This window comes from Drosophila tropicalis, unplaced genomic scaffold, assembly GCF_018151085.1.
Source record: "Drosophila tropicalis isolate 14030-0801.00 unplaced genomic scaffold, ASM1815108v1 contig_859, whole genome shotgun sequence".
Lineage (NCBI taxonomy): Eukaryota > Metazoa > Arthropoda > Insecta > Diptera > Drosophilidae > Drosophila > Drosophila tropicalis.
The window spans coordinates 2040950-2065896 of NW_027173353.1; the positions used below are offsets into that span (position 1 = coordinate 2040950).

Genomic DNA, 24947 nt, shown 5'->3' on the forward strand with positions numbered 1-24947 from the left:
GCAATTGCTTAAATAAAATTTAAGCTCAAAAAAATATATATGTATAATATTTTTTGTGATAAAAGTTTTTTGTACAAACATTTCTCAACAAGTTCAATTTTTATTAAATATTCTGTAAAATGTAAAAAACCGCCATGTCTCATCTAAGGGTTAAATGTCAAAATTGCCAACACCAACACCGGTCGTAGCTATGGCGTTGCAATCTAACTCAGTTTTGGCTGTCGGAATAGTTTTGTTGGCTTCTAGTCAGTTTCAATTTATTGTGAATTCACTAATTCTTGATAAATCCCCAAAGGGCTCAACAATGGGTACATCTGAAAAGCAAACGCTGTATTCGGTTGACTTCGAGGTGTTTGGACGAGTTCAAGGTATTTTGGTTAATTTTTTGTTTTATTTGGTGTGACCTGCTTTTCTTTTTATAATATTGGTCATGATCTAATTGCAAGTTGTCTTTTATTTTCAGGTGTTTTCTTTCGAAAGGTAAGTCGTTGGTTTTGCTGTTGATCTTCGGGGCAATGTCCTCATCGTATCCTTTTTAGTACACGGAGAAACAGGCGAAAAGTCTAGGAGTGCGAGGCTGGTGCATGAATACCAGGGATGGCACAGTTAAAGGACAGTTGGAAGCAGCACTTCCCCAACTGAATGAAATGTAATTGAGATTCAATCACAGAATATTGTTAAACTTGTCCGTAAACCACCTGCCTGAATTTGCAGGAAACATTGGCTCCAAAACAAGGGCAGTCCCAGTTCCGTCATCGAAAAGGCTGAGTTTTCTGCCGCAAGGGAAATTGAAAATTATACTTTCACAGAGTTCACTATTAGACGCTAGTCGTTCCTATTCTCCGCCGATTAAACTCTCTACTAATCAATAGAATCTCAGTGGATAAACCCCGAAGTTAAAGTGAATATGGAGTATCTAAAGAATTTATTTTATTTAAATTATGCATTATGTTTAGTGGCAATTCAATGTATTATATTCTTTACATTGTCTGCGATGTAGGATCCCCATAAAAAAAAAAAAAAAAAACAATAATATCCTGAGATTTCAGGCCATATGCTCTGAAGTTATTGTTCTGCATTGCTGGAAAAAAGTTTGTGAACTACACCAGTGCGGGGAGTGATGATGGAGCCCTCAGTTGTTTGACCAGGATGACATCCCTTCAATTAAGGTTATAATTCGAATTGCATTTCATTTATAAATCAAAAAGATCAGGCAGAGCTGGTCAACAGAATTGCAGTCTGAGAATGTTTCTGTTAAGGTAATAGTGTTAGATAATACATTGAACGTGCAGTGTTACCATACCCTCGAAAGTAACGAGCCAAAGTATTCGCCTCACATGTCTCATCTCTTTCGCACGCATCACAGCAACGAACAACATTCTCCGGTAGAGCTGCATAAGTGGAAGGGAGACAACCCACTGATTGGCATGCGTACTTTGCCTGGCCAGGGCAGAAACGAGTACAGCCAGCTTATACACGTCGTTTTGCCAAAAGCGTAGCACAAGCAGCGATGAAAAAAATATAAATGTGAAAAAAAATTTCATGAAGCGAGAACGTTTGGAAAAAGCTGATAAAATACCAAACGCGAGGCCACGCCATAGTCTTATTGTAGGATCTAATAATTGTTTATCGAAACGGTGTTAAATTGTGCGTATATTGTAACTAAATATCTACTTAATACAATTTACAGAAATTCTTGCGTGCTTCTAATAGTACATATGTATTTGTGTCTCTGTGTGTGTGTAATACTTTCGCGCTGAAAACGTTTACCTACACACAAAAAACGAGAAAAGAAAGACGAAAAACGAAACAGTTCAAAAATATTCAACACTAGGAGAACATAGAAAAATGTGATTATTGTGTAAATAACTGAAAAAACACAGACACACACATACAGTGATGTATATAAATGCTGGTCTCGTTTGAATGTGTGTGTATGTGTGTGCATATTGTAAAGGCGCGATTATTGCCATCAAAAAAATTCAATAAATGATAATTATGTAAAAAAAAAACCCTGGAAATGGCAACTCTGTAAATTCAAATATGAAAATACAAAGTGCATGTGCATATGTACAATCTAATAAAATTCAGAGTTTTTCATGGCGAGAGCAAGGGATTTCGTCAGTTCGAAGAAGTCTATACTTTTTTTTTGTCTTTTTTATTGCGCATCATTGTGAATGAGCAATAGAGTGCGCGCCTCGGTCCCTCTCGCTCTATCCCCCCAAGAGAATGTATAACGCACACACGCACAATGCTTGCCGGAAAGCGAATTGGCCTGGCGTTCCCTCCCCCTACCCCCTATACCATTCCTATAGGTTTTGAATTCAAAATTTTCATTTAAATAGTTTGGCTTTTTTTTTCTGGTTTGTTAACTAACTTAGTAACCTGGCGAATACTGAGTAATTGAAGGAATCCAAGTTGGCTGGATATTTCATTTCAAAAAAGAATTCGGAATTTCGTCTGAATTTCTAATTTTTTTTTGTTATTCTTCCGCCAAAAAAGCAGCGAATCTGTTCTAATAAAAGTCAGCCGCCGCCATCACCAATATCTGAAACCTATTTCGAAACCGGGTTTCTTCCAATACGAAAGAGATTCTAATTTTGTTTATTCTTGTTTTTATTCTTCCGCCAACAAACCACAAATCAGCGAGAGGACGGTGTTGAGAGGAATCTAATCCCGCCGTATCCTGATTAAAGTGAGGCCGAAGGCGATTACCTGTCTGGCCAAATGCAGCTAAAGCCGGACTGGCTTCGAGCAGCAGCATTAGCAGCATGGCACCAGCTCTCACAGCCGAGCCACTGAGTCCCAAGGAGAAGCTAACAAGCACTGCATCTCCAGCTGTCCGCAACGATAGCAGCGGATCAGCCACAGGAGATAGTGCATCATCAACGAGAAAGCCATCGACACCAACGCCGGCAACGGCCACAACAAGAGTCACTCGCTCAAAGAGTGCCAGTAGCACTTCGATTGCCCAGGCGAACAATAATAATAATAAAAGGAAATCCGCCAATAACAATCGGACGAGCAGTAATGATCCAATGGGCCTGAGTACAGCGCCCATTCATGCCACCACCACAACAGCAGCAGCACAGCCAGCGGCAGCGATAAGTACGGATGTTGTAGCATCTACCAGCCAAGATCCGCCAACTGAACAGAATAATAACGACAACAAGGATAACTCCACAGCGCAACTTTTGGCCGATCTGACAAGTGACTTTGAAGAAGCCATTTCGGCTGAGATTTGTCTTCGGAAAACTTTGCCAGAGGTTAGCCTAAGTAAAGAGCCGACACCATCAGCAACTGGTGGGACAATAACATCGGATGCTGTGGCAGATGCCGTCGTCTCAACATCGTCAGAATCTGGGATTACACCGCCCATGCTGGGATTGTCCACAAGTACATCAGATGTTTCAACGCCGCCGCAATCATTTGAGGAGAAGCTGCTAAAGCAAGATGATAGTTTCGAAAGTATGTTTTTGTAGACATGTTGAAATACCTGAGTATTTTCTGATACAAAATTGTTTATCTCTTATATGACAGAACGCCTTAGCCACTTGGATGGGAGCTCTACTGCCGACAAAATCGTGGAGGCTCCTGGTCCATCAGGAGCTGCCCACTCAGTATCTACTGGTCTGCCAACAACACCCAGTAAACAGCAGCAGACGGCGACAGTATCAGCAGCTCCAATCCTCTCTTCGCCCCAGGGACGGCTTCATCTCACTCCGCAGAGCACTTCCAGTTCAATAAATTTTCTTAAAGATGGACCCAATGCCGCCGTTCTAGAAGATCCGGACATTGAGGAAGTGCTAAAGGCCCTTAAAACCCTCGATGGTGCTCACGTAAATACCGACGCCATCTGTGATTTTAATTTCTTCAGTGAAGAATGGGAAGATCCTAGCGTTGCGCCATCAGCAGGGCCTTCGGTACCATCTCAAATACCAGCCAGCATTGAGCCAGTTGACTCGAAGCCGAGCTGCAGTGGCACTTCTCTAAGATCGCAGTCGTGGGAAGAGAGTCACAAGGAGCTTCTTAAGACACAGAGTTCGATTTCGCGTCAAATTGATTTCTTGCTACGTCGCATGGGTAAATTCCAGGCTAGACAAATGTGCCGTCACATTAGCGAGGAGGTAGCCGGAGTCTTTGAGTGGTCGGCACGGAGCTCCCATAAAGCGCCGAATCCTGTCCGAAGTTGTAAGCTTAGCGAACAAGAGGCCACCGTGCAGTCTATTGTCTCTGGAAGGCCTAGCATCAATTTCTGGGAGGAACAAAAGAAGAATCCACTGCCCGCCACACAAATGAGCAATGTACATCGTCATATAGGAACAGCAGCTCGTCATCAGCAGATTTGCCATTCTACTAGTTGCAGTTCAGCTACATTGAGTTCGTCCGCCACCTGGTATAATAGCTCCAATACAGCGACGGTGCCCACAAAGCGACCACGCAAGAATCAACAGAATCAAGATGCAACTACCGGACTAGTTATGGGAGGAACAGAGCAACCTGCAGTTCCAGCTCCACCGCGTGCCGATGACATTGTACCAAGTTTTGATACCTATGTGACCAATGAGCTTACCCATGTATCCGGACTGCTTCATACCGAAATGCGAGAAGTTCAGAATGCCATCGATTCGGATGCAACGGAATCAAGCTCGGGCGGCGAATCAGCCGATGAAATGGTCTCCTATAATAATCCACATCAGCAGTCCCTACCGATGTAAGTTTTGCGATCAATATTTATATATGTTTTCGTTAGTTGAGATAAAGACAACGTTACACTTTCCATTTAGTTTTGTTTTCAAAGTTTCTAAGATAGATGAGCTGTCAGTTTGCGTTTAAATATATATAATATTTAGAGAAGTTTGCTGAATGTATCGATATCGATATCATAATGTTAAAGCTAATTCGATTTTCCCAACGTTAGTTTAAAATGCTGTCCAACTAACTAAAACATTAAAGCGTTCAACCAGAAAGTTTTTTTAGCTTAGGTGTAAACGTTTTGTAGCTTTCAGTTCTAAGATTTTGCGTTATGACATTTCACATTTTGTATCCTATAACTTTAGAACGAGGCGAGCAGTTTGGAGGTATTCCCGAGATCGAGCTGCAATTGCGCTGCGATGGTCATGGCTGTACGCGCAACTAGCTGATTTGGATATGAAGATACGACAGCATAGCGACCTTTATATTGAACTCAATCAAAACAAAGGTGTAGTACAATTAGCGCCAACGCCGATTACCCAGAAAAATCAAACATCTCCAGCGGCGAATGGGTATAAGGAGGATGCTGCCGCCTCAGCATCAGATTGGCTATGCAGTCGAGCCCGCCCGTTGGTGTTGTCTGAGTTTCGTAAGAGAAAACTGTTCCAGACAACCAATATGCATACGATATCCAAAAAGGCGGCCAGACCAAGCAATATTAAATGCGGTTGCCAATGGCCACAGGTGCCATGCACATTATGCACAGGACGAACGGATCCGACGGCACCGCGCGAATTGGTCGAGACAATGATGCCGCAAAATCGAGTAGCTCTTGTGGATGCTGGTTACCATCCTGTACTCAGTTTTTCTGATGGTGAGTGTTTAACTAATCATTCATAAATGTCCAATTGATTGTTAATATCTCAATTTCTTGCAGATATATGCCAATCGGTGCACTTAGAGGCCATCGCCCGACAGCCAGATTGGCAATATCGTGTCATGCGTTGCCAACCAAAGGCCATTGTTAAGAGCATGTGGAAGGCAGAACGCGAGATGTTGGCCAGAATTGGAGGTGGTGGCAATTCGGGTGCCAATCGTCGACCCGGTGAAACAGGCAAGAGGCGATATGTTCGTCGTAAAGAGCGAAATAATAACTCTAATAAGGATACGGCATCATCATCATCGGCACCAGGAGCAGCGGCGGCAGGAGGTGTCGGAGGAGGGGCGGTGGACAGCGGAAATGGTACTGGTACTGCTACTACTACTTCTTCTTCTACTACGCCTACTACAACGCCACTTGTGGCCAACAGTAAATTATTGTAAACATGACAAATTCGATAATTGTTATTAACATAAAACAACAACAATTTTGCATCTTCTTTTCTTTTTCGTTGCATTTTGTTTCGTTTCACGTTACGCCAACAACTCTGAACAATCCAACCTATCCACCTACCACCTCCTACCGACAACAATTTGTTTTATTTTGCGAAAAATTCTTTGATTTTCGTTTCGTTTTGCCTACGTTTCGATTCGTTTCGTCTTCTCCTACTTCTTACCAATAATTAAACAATCGCATGTTGGGCTGCAGCTCTGGGCAAGAAGCAGCGGCATCACTCTAATGTTCTGTCGGCCAGTGACACTCGCCAGCGCCATCACTACAACAGCAATCATCAGCAACAACAAAAACCATACTCAGTGATCTCCAACGGCGGCAACGGCGCCAAAAAGCAACGAAAGTCCGCATGTAGCAGTAATTCCACACAGAACCCAAACAACAATAACAGTCAGCAGCAAAATGGTGATAACAAATGCACAGCCGAGCAATGGGATCAGACGCGTAATCGTCGCCATTCCTCACCCTTGCATGTTCATCGTAACGAAAGGTGAGCAAAAATAATTATGACCAACTTTAAATTAAGATAAAATTCTTAATTTGGTTCTATTATCATTCGTATATTCCAGATCCTCAGAAAGGCGTGTTCGACCTGTGTACGATATAGATAATATTGTAATACCCTATAGTATAGCCGCTCAAACACGAGTTGAGATTTTACCCTATAAAGAAATACCCACGCCCAAGTAAGTATAATCAAACTGTACATAGTTTAGGGCTTATTGGCAAAAATTATTTTTAACATTCAATTTCAAATTTTTTTTAATTCTTTCAGGTGGCGGATTGTGGATAGCGAAAACAACGATGTAAAGCATTCGCCACAGCAGCAGCCGGAGGCACTCAACGAACCAGTCCCAGAGACTACGATGCTGAATGGTAACTCCAAAATGGAGAAAAAGCTCGAAAACCCACCACCAAAGGTCAATGGGATGAGGCGAAAGAATTCCTTACCGGAGCCAGTGCCAGAAGTCAAGCACAATAATAACAATAATAATAAACTGGTCAATGGAAATGCAAAAAAGGAAAGGGGTAAAACAAAGGAGGACATTTATATGATGAAAGATACCGGAAAAGGGTTGATGGCTGTTAACGGATTAGTAGGTTCAGCAAAAGCTGAAATTAAATTAACCAATAATAAAGTGGAAACTGCAAAACAAAAAACACTGGAAACAACCTCAGTAAATGTAGAGGAGTCACTGTCTAAACGGCCCAGGTTACAGCTGGAAAAATCCGAAGCTGCAGTATCAGGGCTACGGAGTGAACATCAAGTTCAGGAGAAGAACGGTCAAAAAGACGGCGATCATAAAAAGGACGAGGAAAAGGAAGCGCAGAATGATGAAGAAGACGATGAAGAAGAAGATACATCCGATGAAGCGTACATTGTTCGCCATGATCATGCACTGATGGAAGAACGACGACGTTTTGAGACTTATCTTAAATTTCCCTGGAACACACGTTCGCGGGCAAATCGAAGGACCGATAGTCGTGCGGAGTCCAGTGGAGCAAATACCCCAGATCCTGCCTCGCCAGCTCCCAATATTGTCAGCGGCAGTGGAGGAGCAGGCGATGAAAGTATACCGTCTCCGCTTGCTCAATCAATGGGAGGGCATCCGCTGGATGGGTTTAATGAAAACACCGACATGGTGAACAACATTGCGCGAAAACCACGCAGGCGCACAACTTCCAGCAAACTGAGAGAGCAACAGGATCGGCGCAGTGCTACACCCGACACAAGAGAAGTGAGAATTAAAAACTAATTAATGATTTCATTCTTTGCTAAACCATTTTTCTTTTGTTTTGCAGCCTCAGCCGCCTTCCCGTTTCGCGCCATTACACTTTCCACTCTCAGAAGAAGTCTACCAGCGAATGTTAGCGGAGACGTATGCGGAACCTAAACGGGTAACTCACTTTAAGCGGGCCAAAAGCAAGTCAGTATCGTCTAATTGTGACGGTAGCTCAACGGCTGGTGGGAGCAGCCGTCGTAGCAGTAAGGCCAAATCCGCGCCTATGGTCAGCAAAATGGTGACACAATCACAAATGGTAAACGGTAATGATGGGCAACATCAAACGGCGGATGAAAATGGTATAAATGAAGAAGACGACGGTATCGATTATGAACCAGAGGATGATATCATGCTGGAGGAAGAAGATGACGATGATTATCCTAAACATCACTTGGCCCCATTTGATGAACCATTGCCACTGGGCCAGGATGTCTACATTGATGCCTATCTTAGTGATCAAGATGCCCTTGAAAAAGATCTGGGTCTGGCCGATGATCCATTTATGGAAGATGATCCCAATGATCCCGAATGGAAGGACAGTCCCCTGGATCGTCGTGAGCGGGTGCGCAAGCGCTTCTAGAATTAATATGAAATAGAATCCAAAGCAAATTAATTTCGCTTCCTTTTTTTTTAAATATTTCGGTAATTTTAAATGGAACACAGAGCAGAAGATAATAATTTTAACTTTGTTTTAAACGATTTGTTTTCTTTGTTGATACGAATTCAGAAATAGTCGAGAGAATTGGGATATTCCCAATTAGCAATACTTCTAAGTTATTTAGTTTTACGTCTACACACACAGACACATTCACACACACACACACCAACATAATTACACACCCACAAGAAACTCGTAAATAATTCGATGTAAATAGGCGATATACATAAATGTAAATCGATGGTTAATATTAGAGATTATCAAGTAATACAGATAACCAACACAAGCAGACTTTAATGTATTTCTGTGTGTTTGTTTTTTTTGGTTATCAAGAAACAGAAAACTCTCACTTGGACTACAAGTCAAAGTGTGTGCTATAAATGAACGAAAATATTATATACATAGATATAAAAGAAAGAAAAAAATTTATATATATGAATATATTTAGATATATATATAGGAGTTATAAATGGAGACGAGAAGAGTTCGTGTCACAGTGATATTGTGCTGCATGGTTGTGTTCGGTCACAAATATCTGTTGGACTATAATATCGAGCCAACGATAAACCATGTACTCGATATCCTATAAATATTTCGATTTTGAAATGTATTTTGCACCTGCACACAAACAACAATAATAACAAAAAAAGGAAACCATAACTGTACATTTTGCCGCCAATTTAATATTATAGCGATTTAATAAAACCGTATTTTCTTATCATTAAAAAAAAAGTTAATTACCGCTAAATATATATATAAACAGAATTAAGCAAACAAACAAAATATATATAAATATGTATTTAGTTGTGTTAGGCGTTTTCAATTCTTAATTTAAAAAAAAAAACAACAGTTACAATGTTTAGTGGCATCAAAATGTAGAATAGAAGGAACATCAGAGAGAATACGTTTAAATTTTATTTTCGTTAATTTTTCTACAATTAAATCATATAAATTCATTGTCTATTTGTTCGCAAAACTTACAAAGCCGTTGATTATTGAAAGAAAGAAAAAAACCATAGAAAACTTTAATACAAAGATTAACTAAGGACAGAAACAAAAAATACAGAACTCTATATTCGTAAACTAAGAAAAAAGAAACAATTAAAGAAAAAAAAACTATAAAAGTACACAACGAATGTAATTTATTGGATGTGTTTTTGGGAGCACATCTGTTAATGCTTTTAATTCCTTACCATGTGTTCAGTTAGTGAATGAACAACGCCCAACGATGTTGGTAAGCAGCAATAGCACTATCAATGTGTATTTATTTATTTATTTTTTCTCATGTATTATGAATGCCAGCTTTCCGTAATATTCTTGGTAATGCTATTAGGCTCGTCCGGTTTGGGTGCACCACGCCAGTCGAATGGTCCCATACTTCAGCAACTATCCTTGATCAGGCATAAGATCACCAATCTGGAAATCAATCTTTATCATGTTCTTAGCAAAGTAGTTTTTTTAACCGACGAGGATGTACATAACCCGAGAAGGGAACAGCAAGAGCAAGAGCAGAGACAAAAGTTGAATAATCAAGCTGTTACAGAGTCCTTAAAAAATATGGAATCATTACTACAGCAGCTTGTCGCTTCTCAAATTTGTTCAGAAAATAAGACAACAGTTCAAGGCTCAAACCATACAGAAGAGGAGAAATATCAAAAGGAAGATGAAATGGGTAAATATATTTAAAAATAAAAACTTTTTAAAAGGTGGCTTTCACCAATTAATTTTCAGTTGTCATCAACCGACCCGCCAAAGCTGATTGTTCCGAATTGGACGACGACAGCTTGAGTGGTGTTTATACATTCCTAGAGCCTGAACTAAATGAAATTGATAGAAATTTTAATCAACGGTTTTGTATCTTTGCCACGGATGGACCAGCTTGGACTGTTATTCAAAATCGAGGATACAAAAACTATGAAAATTTCAATCGCAGTTGGGATGATTATCGAGCAGGTTTTGGAAATTTAACAAAAGATTTTTGGTTTGGTAACGAATTTCTTCACAAGATTCTCTACGACAATGACCATTTGTTACGCATTGAATTGGAAGATAAACAGGGTCAGCAGGCGTGGGCAGAGTACGGTCTATTTAGGATGGACAGTGAGGTATACAACTACCAGTTGACCATCGATGAGTTTCAAGGAACACTGCCTGATGGGCTGGAATATCACAATAAAATGGATTTTAGCACTTTTGACCATGGCACCAATAAGGGAGTATCCTGTGCTGTAAATTCAAGCAGTGGCTGGTGGTTTGATGGTTGTCAAGAATCGAATCTCAATGGAGATCCAGAGACAGGTGGAATTATGTGGTTAAATTGGCTGGATTTGAAACGGTGTCGAATGCTTATACGGCCACGACACGTTACTTTGGAGGATAATGACATAGGCGATGATTAGTGTTAGATATACATAGATTTTTAAGATTATTAAATTCTAAGAGCAAAAAGCAATAAATGCTTAAATTTTTAAATATTATAGTTTTATAGCAGTTATTTACGGTTGCTATCGACAGCAGTGCATTTGAGAAACTTAAAAAAAATTAACAATGTTTTGTTCGATTTTTGCATTTGCAAGGAGTTGAGCAGAGGCAAATATGACATCGTTTCGTTGCAGGAAGTCTGGTCCCAGCTAGACAGCGAGCAATTGCAAAAGGGAACGGCGAGTACACTGCCGTACGCCCATCATTGGTGGTGGTCCATATGCTCCACCAAAGGGCATAAACAAGCAATTGCCATCACCTGAAACTGGAGCCCCACCCGATTGGGCTGGTGGTGGTGGCACAATTGGATATTGAAATTCCTCATGAATGGCCAATGGGGACTACTTGGCCATCAGGAGTGATGGCGGTATTAGGAATTGCGGGCACAGAAATCACTGATGCCGTCGTGTCCTGGACAGGAGCACATGTAGCCACCTGTCGCTGATGGCGTTCTCGGTCTTGAGCTTCTCGCAGTTTCCAGAAGAAAGTCACCTTTCATCGACTGGAGATAAAACAACTTTAAATGAAATTTAAAAAAGTGCACAAATTCAAATGTCGATTTTCGATAGACTTGCTCCGATCATGTCGATTAACCGATATATTTGCTCAGATAATATCGACTAACCGATCAATTTTGCTCCGATAATGCCGATTAACCGATAGGCTTGCTCCGATAAAAAGTAAATATTCGATACCTCGATAGTGCCATCGATATTTTCCCAGCTCTATGTTGTTGTTGGTTTCAAGTTGGGCGGACGAGTGCAGCGCTACTGCAGGGAGAAAAAGTATAAAGAAAAAAGAAAAAAAACGTCCAAAGAAGCTGTTTTACTTATAAAAGAAATATCTGCACTCAAGCAGCCAGTAAATTAAATTGATAAAACTAGTGTTGCATTTGTTCTAAATTTGCCGAAACAATGGAACAAAGAAACGGTTAATATTTAATAAAGGAGTTTTTTGCGGCACAGCAGCAGTAACAAAAACAACGGCCACTCCTTTTGTGTCCGACTCCCCGAGATGGTGATGTGTGTGTGTGTCTGTGTGCGCGTGTGAGTTCGTGTGCGTTTGTAATTGAAAAATTGTGATTACTGCATAAATTAAGCTTGCGCCGTGGAATTGTTAATAATTAAGAAAGTGAGCAAGCAATAAAAAGTGAAAATTCATAGATTTTTTTTCTTCTTGCGTTGCTGACTGACTACAGCTACAGTTAGAGATAAGAAGAGCTCACGAATAGAAATACATATATAGATACACACACATACACACACAACAACAACAAACACAGAACCAGACTAGAGCGGTGTTTGTATGTGTGTGTGTGTTCGTGTGAATGTGTTTATGACTCACGGGCAGGGCCAGTGAGTAGCAACACACACCAGCTACAGAAGTAAACGGGCTACCTACGGCAACAAAAACAAGAAGAAACACATAGAAAATACAAATCGTATAGCTGCCGCTTCAATAGAATTTCCCAAGTTGAGCGTAACTAATCGCCTTTAAAAAGAAAATTCCAACGTATACAAAGAAAAAGAAGACGGGCAAAAATGAGTTTCACAAAGTGGTTTAAAAAGAAGGAGCAAATCTCCGAGATTGGAGCACCAACAAATTTTCAACGACATTTCCATGTGTCGCGAAACCAAGAGACGGGCGACTTGGAGGGATTACCCGCCCCATGGGTGCGGTTAATGAACACACAGATCACCCGCGATGAGCAAGATAAGAATCCGGATGCCGCGTACCATGCTGTCAAGTACTATAATTACTCTATTAAAAAGAAAGAGAATGAGGTATTTAAGCCCTTCATTACCGAGGATGTCATACACGAGGAGTCCAAAGAGATAGAGAACTATGTCAATTACAAGAACAAACACAAGTCGCAGGATCCAGAAAAATCGGATGATGATGGCAGCTCAACGGCCACCGAAAGCAGCAGTGGATGCAGTTCCTCCTCCACTGGCAACAGTAATAGCAGCAGTATCAACGACAGCAGCCAACAGTCGCCTCTGCGTATTGATACCCTGGACGAGGTGATCCAAGAACTGCAATCGAGTCTTGAGCGGCGCGAAACGCTAAAAGCGCTTAAGATGCCATCAGCCGATACCAACAATCTGCAAGAGCCTCCACCGGTTCCACCTAAAAAGTCAACACACACAATGCCACCAAAGCCGCAGCTTAAGCCAAAGCCACGAGTAACGCAGAAATTTTCGCGCAGTTCAGACCTACGACGTGATAACGACGACGATGACAATGAGCATGGCCACAAAATCAATACGGACACGATCATAATTAAACCAGCAACGGCACCCGAATCGGCGATAGATGATAATCCCGATGAGACTATTCTACGTCGATCTAAGGAAAAGCGGGCCCAGAAAACCGATTCCGAGATTTATGATGAGCTGCGTGCTATCTGCAATCCAGAGGATCCTCGGGAACGTTACAAGACCACCCAGGAGGTGGGAAAAGGTGCTTCCGGCATTGTTTTCATTGCCGGGGATCTGCAAAACGAGTCACAGGTTGCGGTCAAGACAATCGAGATGAAAAATCAGTCCTCCAAGGATCTCATACTCACAGAAATCCGTGTTCTCAAGGATTTCAATCACAAGAACCTGGTGAATTTCCTCGATGCCTATCTGCTAGAACCAGAGGATCAGCTCTGGGTGGTCATGGAGTATATGGATGGTGGCCCACTGACTGATGTTGTTACGGAGACGGTAATGAAGGAACGTCAAATTGCCTGCGTCTGCCGGGAGGTGCTCTACGCGATTAGTTTTTTGCATGCCAAGGGCATTATCCATCGGGACATTAAGTCGGACAATGTATTACTGGGCATGGATGGTTGTGTCAAGGTCACCGATTTCGGATTCTGTGCCAATATCGAGGGCGATGAAAAGCGTCAAACTATGGTGGGCACTCCATATTGGATGGCTCCCGAAGTAGTAACCCGAAAGAAGTATGGCAAAAAAGTGGACATCTGGTCCATTGGCATAATGGCCATTGAAATGATTGAAGGGCAACCACCATATCTGTATGAGACGCCGCTGAGAGCCCTATACTTGATTGCTGCCAATGGTCGGCCCGATATTAAGAGTTGGGACAAGTTGAGTCCCAGCCTACAAGATTTTCTCGATCGTTGTCTGCAGGTGGAAGTGGATCGGCGAGCCACTGCTGATGAACTGTTAAAGCATCCGTTCCTCAACGATTGCAGTGAGGTCAAGGCTCTGGTGCCCAACATTAAGGCCGCCAAGAAAGTGCTCCGTCGCAATGTATAGTTAATGTGCAATCATCGAGCGGCTAGGCTGCTCTATCCATGAGTTTAAGGTGTCTGTATATCAACATGTGTGTATATTTGCGATTGGAAGTGGAAGAGTAAAGTGGATGAGATTCTCTATGTACATTTGATTTCGTTTTTGGAACTGGAACAGAATGCTGATTTGTAGTCGTCCTAGTGGTGGAATTTAGTCGATAAAGGCTTAATGGTAAGTCCACACAAAACTAATAATTTAATTATTTAGGAGGTAGAGTACACACAAGTCGATGCAGTGGCTTGTTTACTTGGATTTTGCATAATTTTCCCGAAATCGAAGCCAGTTTCTGTTTCATGACTATTTGATCCACATTTTAAATATATGAATGAACGAATTTGGTGAAGGGCATGGGAATACTTTTATACTGAAACGTGTCAAATAATCAAATGACATGATGTTTCCCCTATCATTTAAACGACTCTTACTTTGTAATCAGTTGTGTATGGCTATGACCGGGTCTGGTTACCTTTGGCAATAGATTAAATTCGATTCATCAAGGTCTTTTGCATTGTGTTTTTGTTTTTATTTTTGTTGGCCGTTTAAGATACTAAACAAAAAACAATATGACTAAAAAAAACTGATTGTGCGAAAAATAAGTGTGTTTTAGTCGCAATCGTTGGGATGTACATAACATACATACATATGTATGTACATAGTTAAAAATAAAGTAACAAAACTGTTTTATGTTGTTGCCAATTGTAATTCATTTGGATTGAGCACAGTGAAATCTCGCTTGACGGACATCTTCATGAGGTGTACAATTCTTTCTCGCCTAAACAGTTTCTCACCTAACCATTATTAACCAGTGGCGCTTCTTTGGAGCGAGAAAATTTTGATAATTTTCCAATCCCAAGAAAAACAGTTTACCCCTTAAGGTGATCAAATTAAGATATCGCCATTCAAAATCTACACCCACATTCAAAGGTCTGCCATTGAATGTCCGTCTAAAAGAATTTTTACTTTAATTTTTTGCAATTGCCGTTATTTTTGCCTGTTTACCTATTAATGTTACTACATACATACTTCTGTCTCATTCGTTTCGCTTACCTAACAATAATACACATAAATAAGTAGCAGCATTGTATTGTAAATCGAAAAAAAGTGAAGTCTCACAAATACACGTACACCGAACTTTGTTGATCATGATGATGATGATCATGATCATGAAGAAGAAGAGGCACGCCATTTAACACACATACACATACAAACACGCCCGTTCGTTCGCATTTCCTGTGTCGGGGAAGCAAACTACTTGAAATATCGCTTTGTCTGGCCAAAACACACACACAGACACAAAACATACATACATGATAATAATGAAATGAATAACAACACACAAAAAAGTAACAAAAAAAAGAAGGAAAAACTTAAATTTACACAAACACAAATACCCACATTGAGTATTAAAAAATAAAGGTTGCTACACATACGCTTATCACTTACTTCTTTTTATTTAAAAGTACCTCTAGGCCAGATATCAACAACAAATTCCTAGAACATTTCTACTTGATATTTTTGCCTGGCATTTTCATTATGATAAGGCGATAAACGATCTGCATTGACAAAGTTGGCGAGGGACAGAGAGAGAGTGTGTGTGATCGAGAGAGTTTTTACGTGGGTGTCGCTTTGCAAGTATGTATGTATATCTTTGCCTTTGTCTCCATCTTCTCCCAATCGCCCTCCACTTATTGAATTTAATTGCCTGTGTAGTGACAGGGACGGACCATACAGCTATTTTTATTCTCACACTCTCTCACTCACTCTCTCCCTTTCTTATTTCTCTGTCTGCCGCCCTTCATATGTATATGCACATGTATGAATGTATGCATGCATAGGTATACATTAGGACGTACGTATGTATCTTTCACTACTCCTACTCCTACTCCTACCGGATCTTTGGCTATTTATTTGTTTATATTAACAGCAAATACTTTTGCTTTCCGTTATGGTGGTTTTCATCACAGGAATTCAAGCTTTGGTTTGGTATCTAATATCTAATGGACCAATAATTCGAAAAATTAATAAATATTTTTTGGGAAGAATACATGTATATATGTATGTAAATGTATTTTATTTGGGTGAAATTTTTATTTGCATAGTTTTTACTAGAGCTAACAATATTACTTTACAACATGACAAAAAACAAACCAAAAAAATTCTACATATAATGGGATATAATCGTTTGTCTTAATGGATCGGACTTATGCACTTTCAACATTATTCTTATTCTTAAACGACAGATTGTAAATATAATACATATGTACATATGTATGTATGTAATATGTATATTGGGCCAACATAAAAGTTAGTTAGTTAGTAGTTTTAATGACTTTTTGCAAGTTTTTGCTTTCCTTTTTTTTCTTACTTCGCAAAAACTGTCCGCCCCAAAGAGCTTTCACTGTATTTCACTTTTCTTGTTGCATGTTCTTTTACTTGCTGCAGCTTCTACTGGGAGTGGCGCCGCCGCCTCTGCCGCTGTAGCTGCCGCCGCCATTGGGGCTTGTGTGTGTGTGAAGGGGCCAAAGTACAATTTCACGCGTGCTCCAAACTATGCATGTCTGTATCTGTATCTATCAGTTTAGTTTTGGCGTGAAAGGCATCTGCTAGGTAACAAAACGATATTGGTTAGTACCGCCCCAATAAGCCAGAAATGACTAAACCTTAACCCATCAGCTCGCACCCCCCACCAGTTCGTAGTTCGATTTCGAATGGAGAGGCGCCTTCCAAAATGATAATTTCACCTTGCGCAAAGGTTTTTTTTTACGTTGTTGTGTTTTGGCTTTGTTTCGTTTATTGAACCACAAACAAACGAATTGAGTTTGAGGTGGGATGGGGAGGGGCTATGCGGAATTTTAGATGATTCATTCACTTATTATATGACGATTTTGTTGGTTCGTGTTTTTAGCTCTTTTTTCAAAATAAACATTGAAGGGGGATGTTGCTTAGTTAGCAACGGTAATGGGGAGAGAAAGAGAGACTCGCTCCAAGACTGTGTGACATTCTCCATATGCCTCACGCAACAGAGAGAAGAGCATGAGTAGAGTAAAGCAAATTTTTTTGGTAATATAATTATATGCATACATACATACTTTAAGTAATATTACAAAGAACACAAATTTTGCGTCACAGTCATCCGTTGTATTTATTACACACTATGAGTGTGTGCATGTGTATGTCAGTCACACATATGTGTATATACAATTACATTGGAAAAGATATCATAAACGCGAGGGTGGTTTAATGAGTCATGAAGAGCCCTGGATGGTATGAGCCGAAGGAGTAACGTATGCAAGATTTTTAAGGGACGTCAAATATTACTTGAATATGTATGCAAATAGAGTTCATAACTTCACAGATTTCTTAAAGCTCTTTAATTATGTTAATTATGTTTCAAAATATAAATGTAATCCTTTTTGGTTTTCAAAGAAGCCCTTTTGTCAAAATAATTTAAATGCAATTTGACCTTTTGACATCCTCAAACTCCTCTCTTCAATCTTCAATTTGTTGTATTTCGTTGATTGATCGTAAATAATTGTTTTCAGTTGAGGCTAAAACTGGATCACCCCTCGTTTTCCACACACATGCTTTACACATGACACAATGGCGGACCACGACGATGATGATCCAAAATTAACTGTGTGTAGATTCTCAATAGGAAATCTAGAGCAATGCTAGTTGTCATTTGCATAATGCAGCCAAGAGGAGCCGGATTAGAGGCAGAAAGAGGGCAAGTTGGGTGGGGTAATGTTGTCAAGATAACTGTTTTATTTTTCATCAGCGCATTTTTATTTTTGTCAATGGAAATTTTCTGTGAAAAACAATAGGAAAACGCTTGAAAGTCACAACTAAATGCATGTTGTTAAAAAATACAACAAATTTAAGCCTGACTTTGTTGCGGGTGAGACGACCAAGCGATGACTATTTGTAAGAATATGAGCATGGGTATGAGTGTATGTGTGTGTGTGTGTAGTGTACTTCACATGCTGATAAATATAAACAATTATTGTGGCGATAATTGACGTTCTTCTATCCTCCCCCTCTCTCACTCGATGCCGCAACGACAACTCGTTTATTCTCGCCCGATTCTCTTCCACATAGTTTAGTATGCGTCGCATTGACCAATGGAATGAAATGGAAATATAAAAATATATATACAGAATAATAATAAAATTATAATTAGAGGGAGACTGAGTTAAAATGGTAATGAAATCGAAATTATACAGATAGCCAAATTGAGACTATCATAAAAACGCACTAATAATGCACTAGAATCGAAATGCTTAAATCAAATAAACATAAGGAAAAAGTCGAATTATTCTTTTACAGATCTGACAAGAACAAGATATATGTATGTATGTATATATGTATGTATGTGCATATGTCTTTAAATCGATCAAAATATTCTTCCCCCACCGTAACATTGGTTTTTTCCGCATTTCATTGCGTTTTGTTTTCGTATGAGTCTTGAAATCTAAATTTAACAATATCTAAAGCACTGATAACAAAGTCTTAACTGTTGATAAAAAAAAAAAAAAAAACTATATTAGATGATTAATACATCATTTGCTTCGTAAATGTACTTCTATTGCTTGAACGAATAAAGATTGTTGTCCCAAGTTTTGGGGAATTTTTTTTTGATTTATATACGAATAAAATACTATAGCAGTGGCATGTTGCATAATTCAAAATTAAACTATAGGTTGTTTTGCAGGTTCTTTCAATTGATATTTCTCTTTTTCCGCGATGAAGGGCAATTAAAACATGTTTGATGTGTTTATTTCCCTTGAGAGCTTCTTGAAAGCGATTTTTTTTTCTAATTATATATGTATCATAAGGGTAAAACAATATTTCATATAAATATGTACATGTGCACTACACCAGTGGGTGTACAATTAGTAAAGGTTAAAAAGGTTAATAATAAGCCAATTAAAATAAACAATATTTAAACCATAAATGATATCTATATTTCTTTGCTATATTAATTTCTTTGCTATATTAATAAACATATTATCTTGCTTTTCTTCCTCTTATTGCAGTGCCCTCGACTAGATGCTGAGATGATCTGCTAATGCCTATCTCTCCTATGATATGGCCAAAATGTCGTTGAGGAACTATCGTTTAGATTACTCTTAGGCTAATGAGTTTTCCGCTTTTAGTATATGTATATTTTACATTATTTACAGAAAACAGAACAATGTATTTAGTAGATCCTTGCGCTAAGACTGTGGTGGCACTATTTTATATCCGCGTCGCATGGCACACATATGATATAAAGAAGAAAAAAATAACCATATTTGTATGTATCGACTGTGTATACATACTAAATTATATATATAAATATTGTATTATTATTAATTGTATTTGTCAATAAGTTGGATTAATGTTTATATCTATAACCATAAATAATTGTGATTTAAGCGATTTTATCAATGCTTGCATTAAGCAAATCTACATAAAATTCGTCTATAGTAGTCTTATAAGTGCAAATCATGCAATATTTGTTGTACATAACCAAAAACAGAAAAGAACAGAAAAAAAAACAAATAGAAAACAAGCAAACAAAACAACTGAAAAAAAGCAAGATGATTAAGAAACAAAAAATTATAATAATAATTAAAAGAAAAAAACGAAACATGCTAAATGTAGCGAGTGAAAATGAGTGTAACAAGTGCCATTAGGACTAGCAGCGAGCGAAAACAAAAACAAATTCAATACAAAACCACACTTTTTCACAATCCGATTTAAACATACCCAAACAAGATATAGATATATATAGAAATATTTGTATGAACTACAATTAATTTAAAAGATAAATCCAAGCACATCCGTTGACTAAATGTTCAAGAATTCCATTTTTAAATTTAGTACAAATATAAGACTAAATAATTGCATACAAGTATTCCCTTGTTCTCTAATCCAATCTAAAAGAAATTAATTAATTATGAAAAGCGCCTGTTAACTAACTTGTGTGTCAAAATCGATATTGATAACCATTATAAAGAAAAGAATACACCATAAATGTATAAGTATATGTACATACATACATATAAGTATGCATAACGCCAGACCTAGTCCCATCGGGAATTTTGCGCTTTGCCAAACACATACAAATCAACAACAAATACTTAGAAGAAAGAGATCATTTAATATGTGGAATTTCCATAGTTTGGAATTTTTAATAGTTTGTTTAGTTCAAATATATTTTGCATCTATATACATACTCTTTCCCCCTCACAGAATGTAAAACTAGTCCCGTGATTCCTTTTTAATTATATTTATGTATAAATCATACATACAGCTGCAATTTTCATTACGAAATCTATTTTCTTCTACAAGTTTTGTGGAATGATTTTGATTGGATTGAACGAAAGATATAAACAGATTTCAAAAAGATTGAAACGAATTGAAGCAGTGAAAATTTGTAGCAGATCTGATTTTAAAATAACGCACAACGAATTGTCGCATCATTTGAATGGGAAAGAGTATATGGTAGTCATTTTCGGTGCTACCGAATGCTATAGCCTTCTTTTTATCCTGTTAAATATATACATAAATAATAAATTTTTATGTATGTGAATGTTTGCCGTAGCTTAGTAGTCACAAGTGAGGGTTTTACTTTACTCGTTTCCACGGATATTAAGTTATACGGTTTAGTAGTCCCATTGGTAGAAGTTAAAACTATTTTGGTTTTTTTTTTTTTTGTATAGAAAAACAAAAGTATCCCTCACATAAACAATGCAAAAATGTATACAAAATACATACAGATATAAAACAAGAAATGAAAAAAACACAAATTAGACAGAGCTTACTTGATTTTATAATTATTATGTATGTATATCCACATAGCTGATTTCAAAAACTAATGGCAACGAAATTGCAAAACGGAAAAGTATTCGTCTAGCAGTACTATTTACTATATTGAAACCGAGACATACCCGATTTAACATAATCCCAAGCGCATTTAAAAATGATAACAATTTACGTACATATTATTATTAAATCTATTTATATATATACATATATATGTATATTAGATGAAAATCAACTGAAACTAAAGTCTTCAAAAATGAAATGGGAAAGGTAGCAAAAATTTTTTATACGCAACTTTTATTGCAAACTTGTAAAAACGAGAAAAGTCGACATTGATCCAAACTTATAATAATTATACAACATACGAAAAGAATTGGCGCTATTTCAATTAAAAAACAAACTTAAATGTAGTTAAAATACGCAAACAAAAAATTGTGCGAAATAAACATAAAATATCGTATTTGAGACGATATCGTAAACGTATTTATGTATATATCTTACATATATATATATATATATATTTCAAGCAGATAACTACTAACGATTATTACTTAATTTTGTGTCTTTTTGTTCTGTTTAATGCACAAAAAAATTCCACCATAAGTTTTAATTTTATGTTGATGTTTCAATATAATTTTTGCCTTTTTTCGAGTGTTTTTCTACATTTATTACACATTTTAAGTTGCCCATAATAATTATTAGTTAATTTTTATTTTGCAAATTATATCACATACAACAAAAAACAAACATTATATGTACTTTATACATGAAATGGAAACATATGTTTACGGCATTATATTTTAGTTGTAGCCTTAAATAAGTAACACATGATCGATCGATCAACTGTTTCACAGTTGTGTATGTAAAACCCTTAAAGTAGTTACTTTTAGCCCCTCATGCCACCCCCCTGCACTGTAATTTTTATTTTGTGTTGTTAAATATATCGTTATTTACTTATTCGACCAAAGGCATACAAAATTCATGATATTTAAATGGAACAAACACTCTGATTAGAGCTTATAGCCAGATATCTTCACGATATTTGCCCTGCTGGCGTAGCTCTTTAAGTCTTTCTGCGCTCTGTGTCTCATCCAAATGAAGAACTTTTTGTAGACATTTGCCTATTGCTTGGCCAATGGATTGGGATATTTTGGCTCCATCAGCACATACGTACAGAACTGTTTCCGGTTCGAGTAGAAGCTCCACGAGCTCCTCTGCATCTTCTTCCATCAATTGCTGCACATATGTGGGTGAATCTCCACGGGAATAGCTCATGCGTAAGCGCTGCAGTACGGAAGGGGAGGAGGATTCTTGCCAAGCCAAAAGTTGATCTCTCTTAAGTACGGCCTGTGGTGTCTTTGCCCCAACATATAACCAAGTTTTCCCAACATTTGCCTGCCGATTATGAAATTGTTTGTGCTCTAGAAAACCAAGGAAGGGTGCCAATCCTGTTCCTATGGCAATAAGTATTTGATTTTTATTAATATCCTCAGTGGTATAACGAAAAGCATTGCTTACGCGTGGATAAATAAAAATTTTAGATTCTCTCTGCTGTGACTTGCTTTCAAGCATACTAGTTGTGGCTCCTGCATTAACAGGTAATATGGAATAAAAGATTTTTAGCCCTCCTTGACAGCTGGGACTATTCGCTATGGAGTAAGGACGTGGCAAGAGCCGGGGCAAATGTTCTATAAGCAGCGCCAAACTTGGTTGACAACTACCACAAATTTGCATTAAATCAAGAAAACCTAAGCCACGCTCTAATATGAGTTCGTTATAAAAGGACGTCCCTTGCTTTGAAGAGAGACTATTTAAAAAACAGCGTTCCCTTTCATCAGTGGTGTATTCGGTCAAAGAGCTAAGAAATTGCTTTTTAAGTATCCCATTAAGGGACAGACAGTGGCTGAAAATCTCACGTACATTTGTCGGATTCGGAATGTGCTCTGGCAATTTGGCAGCTTTTTTAACCAATTTCGAAGCAAGCTTTATATGACACACGTCATCCGCTTGACCACTAAGATTTAAACGTTGCAAAAGCTCGTCCACTATCCTATCCTGGTTATGTGGTAAAATGGCAATAGTGTCGCCGGGTTCGTAAGAGAATACGGCATCCGGGTCTAGTTGAAGTGTAAGTTCCACTACACGCTTTGTATTTGTCCGTGCATCAGCTTCGACGACGACTTGGCTATCTGTTATGGCAACGGATGTTGGTGCAACGCCATTACGGGCAAAGGGATACCTTACATTAGCACATCGCATCTGAGCCGGCTGAGCACATGTCGTTATCTGCTCATATAATTAAGTAAATTAAAGCCAAAGATTCTTTTGATCGATTTTCGTTTACCGTCTCTGTGCTTCCATAGCAGATCTCCAGATTGATATCTAACCCCTTGGCAGGCACGCATTCGTTCAAAATATAGGCTCCAATATCCACATTTAGAAGCGAAGTGCTGGCTACCATAATTACAGTAGATAAAAATTTCCAAGCAAATGAAATAAAAATGCTTGAATCCGTTTCAAGTATCCCCACTAGAATAATCGGTTAATTCCGATGAATGTGCCCAACCAGGGCTACAAATACGGGGATAAACATATGATTTGGGGTAAACACAAAGAAATTTCCAGCACGCTTTTGTTAAAAATTTAAATTAGGCTCGGATCAGGATGGCAAACAAAGCCCACAGTGACGATGAATTCCACGATGCCCTCAGTGAGCCCACCACAGAGTCAGAGACCATAAAATCAAGACCAACTCCAAGCGAAGAGGAGCTTGACGAGATTGTTGAAAAGCACAGTTCGCTACGGTTAGATGAAGATGCAGATGGTGATTCACAGGAGCAGGAAAATGAGAAAGACAGTTGTGATGATGTTGCCTCGAAGGCAAACGAACCAGATGCCGAGCTGGACATTGAACAGTTGCGTGAACTAGAAAAAGAACTGAGCCCTGAGCAACTTGCCGCTAACAAAGAGAAGGCAGATAAACTGAAGCTCGAGGGCAATGAAATGTTTAAAAATGATGATCCGCAGCGGGCAATTGAAATGTATACAGAAGCATTAAATATCTGCCCTTCAGATGGCATCAAGGAGCGCGCCATCCTTTTTGGCAATAGAGCGGCGTCCAAAATAAAGCTTGAGGCCTACAAATCGGCAATTGATGATTGCACAAAGGCCATTGACTTGTGGCCAGAATATGTGAGAGCTTTATTAAGGTGTGTATGGATGTCGATAAGGTATAAATTCTAAAAAATATTCAAACATTTGTCTCTTACCTTTTGCAGGCGAGCCAAATTGTACGAGAAGGAGGATAAGCCAGATGAGGCACTGGCGGATTATAAGCGTGTATATGAACTGGATCCTGGCCAGCGTGAAGCACAAGAGGCTCAGATTCGTCTTCCACCCGTTATTAATGAGCGGAACGAAAAATTAAAAACGGAAATGATGTCTAGTTTGAAGGATTTGGGCAATATGATATTGAAACCTTTCGGTTTATCTACACAGAATTTCCAAATGCAACAGGATCCCAGCACTGGTTCATATTCAATTAATTTCAATCAAAAACCCAGTTAGCTCTAAATTTAAAAACCTTCTGTTAAAAACGTCAAAGGGAAATAAAAGAAAAAAGTAAAACCAATAAACCGTTTTAAGGTACGGACAAGGACACAAAATAATAGAAAACAAGTCCACCAGCAGTTATTTTTTCATATTTGTTTAAAATAAAAAATCGTTACGGTATTTTTCCAAAGATTTTTCAAAACCAGTATAAAGTAAAGAAATCCCAGTATAAAATAAATAAATCCCCGTATAACGATATTTGTGATTCA

At 38.5% G+C, this 24947-nt stretch overlaps 6 protein-coding genes and 1 long non-coding RNA gene across 10 annotated transcripts; 5 read left to right on the plus strand and 2 right to left on the minus strand.

Moving 5' to 3' along the window:
• Positions 1-187: 187 nt before the first annotated feature.
• Positions 188-1062, plus strand: Acyp2 (Acylphosphatase 2). Its single transcript, XM_068298205.1, has 4 exons — positions 188-368; positions 464-480; positions 540-649; positions 715-1062. Exons 1-4 carry the CDS (start codon positions 191-193, stop codon positions 827-829), a joined length of 420 nt encoding a protein of 139 aa, XP_068154306.1. The 5' UTR covers positions 188-190; the 3' UTR covers positions 830-1062.
• Positions 372-1690, minus strand: LOC137583247 (uncharacterized). Its single transcript, XR_011033386.1, has 2 exons — positions 1304-1690; positions 372-1251 (listed from the first exon to the last, which is right to left on the minus strand). It is a non-coding gene; the product is annotated as an uncharacterized lncRNA (long non-coding RNA).
• nsl1 (non-specific lethal 1) lies at positions 1329-9333 on the plus strand. 3 transcript variants are annotated; one of them, XM_068298194.1, is made up of 9 exons: positions 1345-1647; positions 2647-3468; positions 3541-4714; positions 5061-5569; positions 5633-6004; positions 6284-6578; positions 6658-6774; positions 6864-7827; positions 7892-9333. In XM_068298194.1, exons 2-9 carry the CDS (start codon positions 2772-2774, stop codon positions 8450-8452), a joined length of 4689 nt encoding a protein of 1562 aa, XP_068154295.1. In that variant the 5' UTR covers positions 1345-1647; positions 2647-2771; the 3' UTR covers positions 8453-9333. The 3 variants fall into 3 exon arrangements, with proteins under 3 accessions (XP_068154297.1, XP_068154295.1, XP_068154296.1); XM_068298195.1 differs by having other exon boundaries at positions 5633-5938; XM_068298196.1 differs by lacking the exons at positions 6658-6774; positions 6864-7827; positions 7892-9333 and having other exon boundaries at positions 1329-1647; positions 5633-6014; positions 6284-6448.
• Positions 9334-9848: 515 nt separating this feature from the next.
• Positions 9849-10929, plus strand: LOC137582033 (fibrinogen-like protein 1). Its single transcript, XM_068296465.1, has 2 exons — positions 9849-10202; positions 10262-10929. Exons 1-2 carry the CDS (start codon positions 9854-9856, stop codon positions 10927-10929), a joined length of 1017 nt encoding a protein of 338 aa, XP_068152566.1. The 5' UTR covers positions 9849-9853.
• Positions 10930-11752: 823 nt separating this feature from the next.
• On the plus strand, positions 11753-22093 carry Pak3 (p21 (RAC1) activated kinase 3). Its single transcript, XM_068298219.1, has 2 exons — positions 11753-14487; positions 19353-22093. Exon 1 carries the CDS (start codon positions 12553-12555, stop codon positions 14278-14280), a length of 1728 nt encoding a protein of 575 aa, XP_068154320.1. The 5' UTR covers positions 11753-12552; the 3' UTR covers positions 14281-14487; positions 19353-22093.
• On the minus strand, positions 21822-23659 carry LOC137583259 (methionine synthase reductase). Of its 2 annotated transcripts, XM_068298222.1 has the most exons (3): positions 23471-23659; positions 22645-23412; positions 22399-22580 (listed from the first exon to the last, which is right to left on the minus strand). In XM_068298222.1, the coding sequence occupies exons 1-3, from the start codon at positions 23585-23587 to the stop codon at positions 22548-22550; spliced, it is 918 nt and encodes a 305-aa protein (XP_068154323.1). In that variant the 5' UTR covers positions 23588-23659; the 3' UTR covers positions 22399-22547. The 2 variants fall into 2 exon arrangements, with proteins under 2 accessions (XP_068154321.1, XP_068154323.1); XM_068298220.1 differs by having other exon boundaries at positions 21822-23412; positions 23471-23656.
• On the plus strand, positions 23602-24768 carry Ttc1 (Tetratricopeptide repeat domain 1). Its single transcript, XM_068298223.1, has 2 exons — positions 23602-24335; positions 24405-24768. Exons 1-2 carry the CDS (start codon positions 23791-23793, stop codon positions 24691-24693), a joined length of 834 nt encoding a protein of 277 aa, XP_068154324.1. The 5' UTR covers positions 23602-23790; the 3' UTR covers positions 24694-24768.
• The last annotated feature ends 179 nt before the right edge of the window (positions 24769-24947 follow it).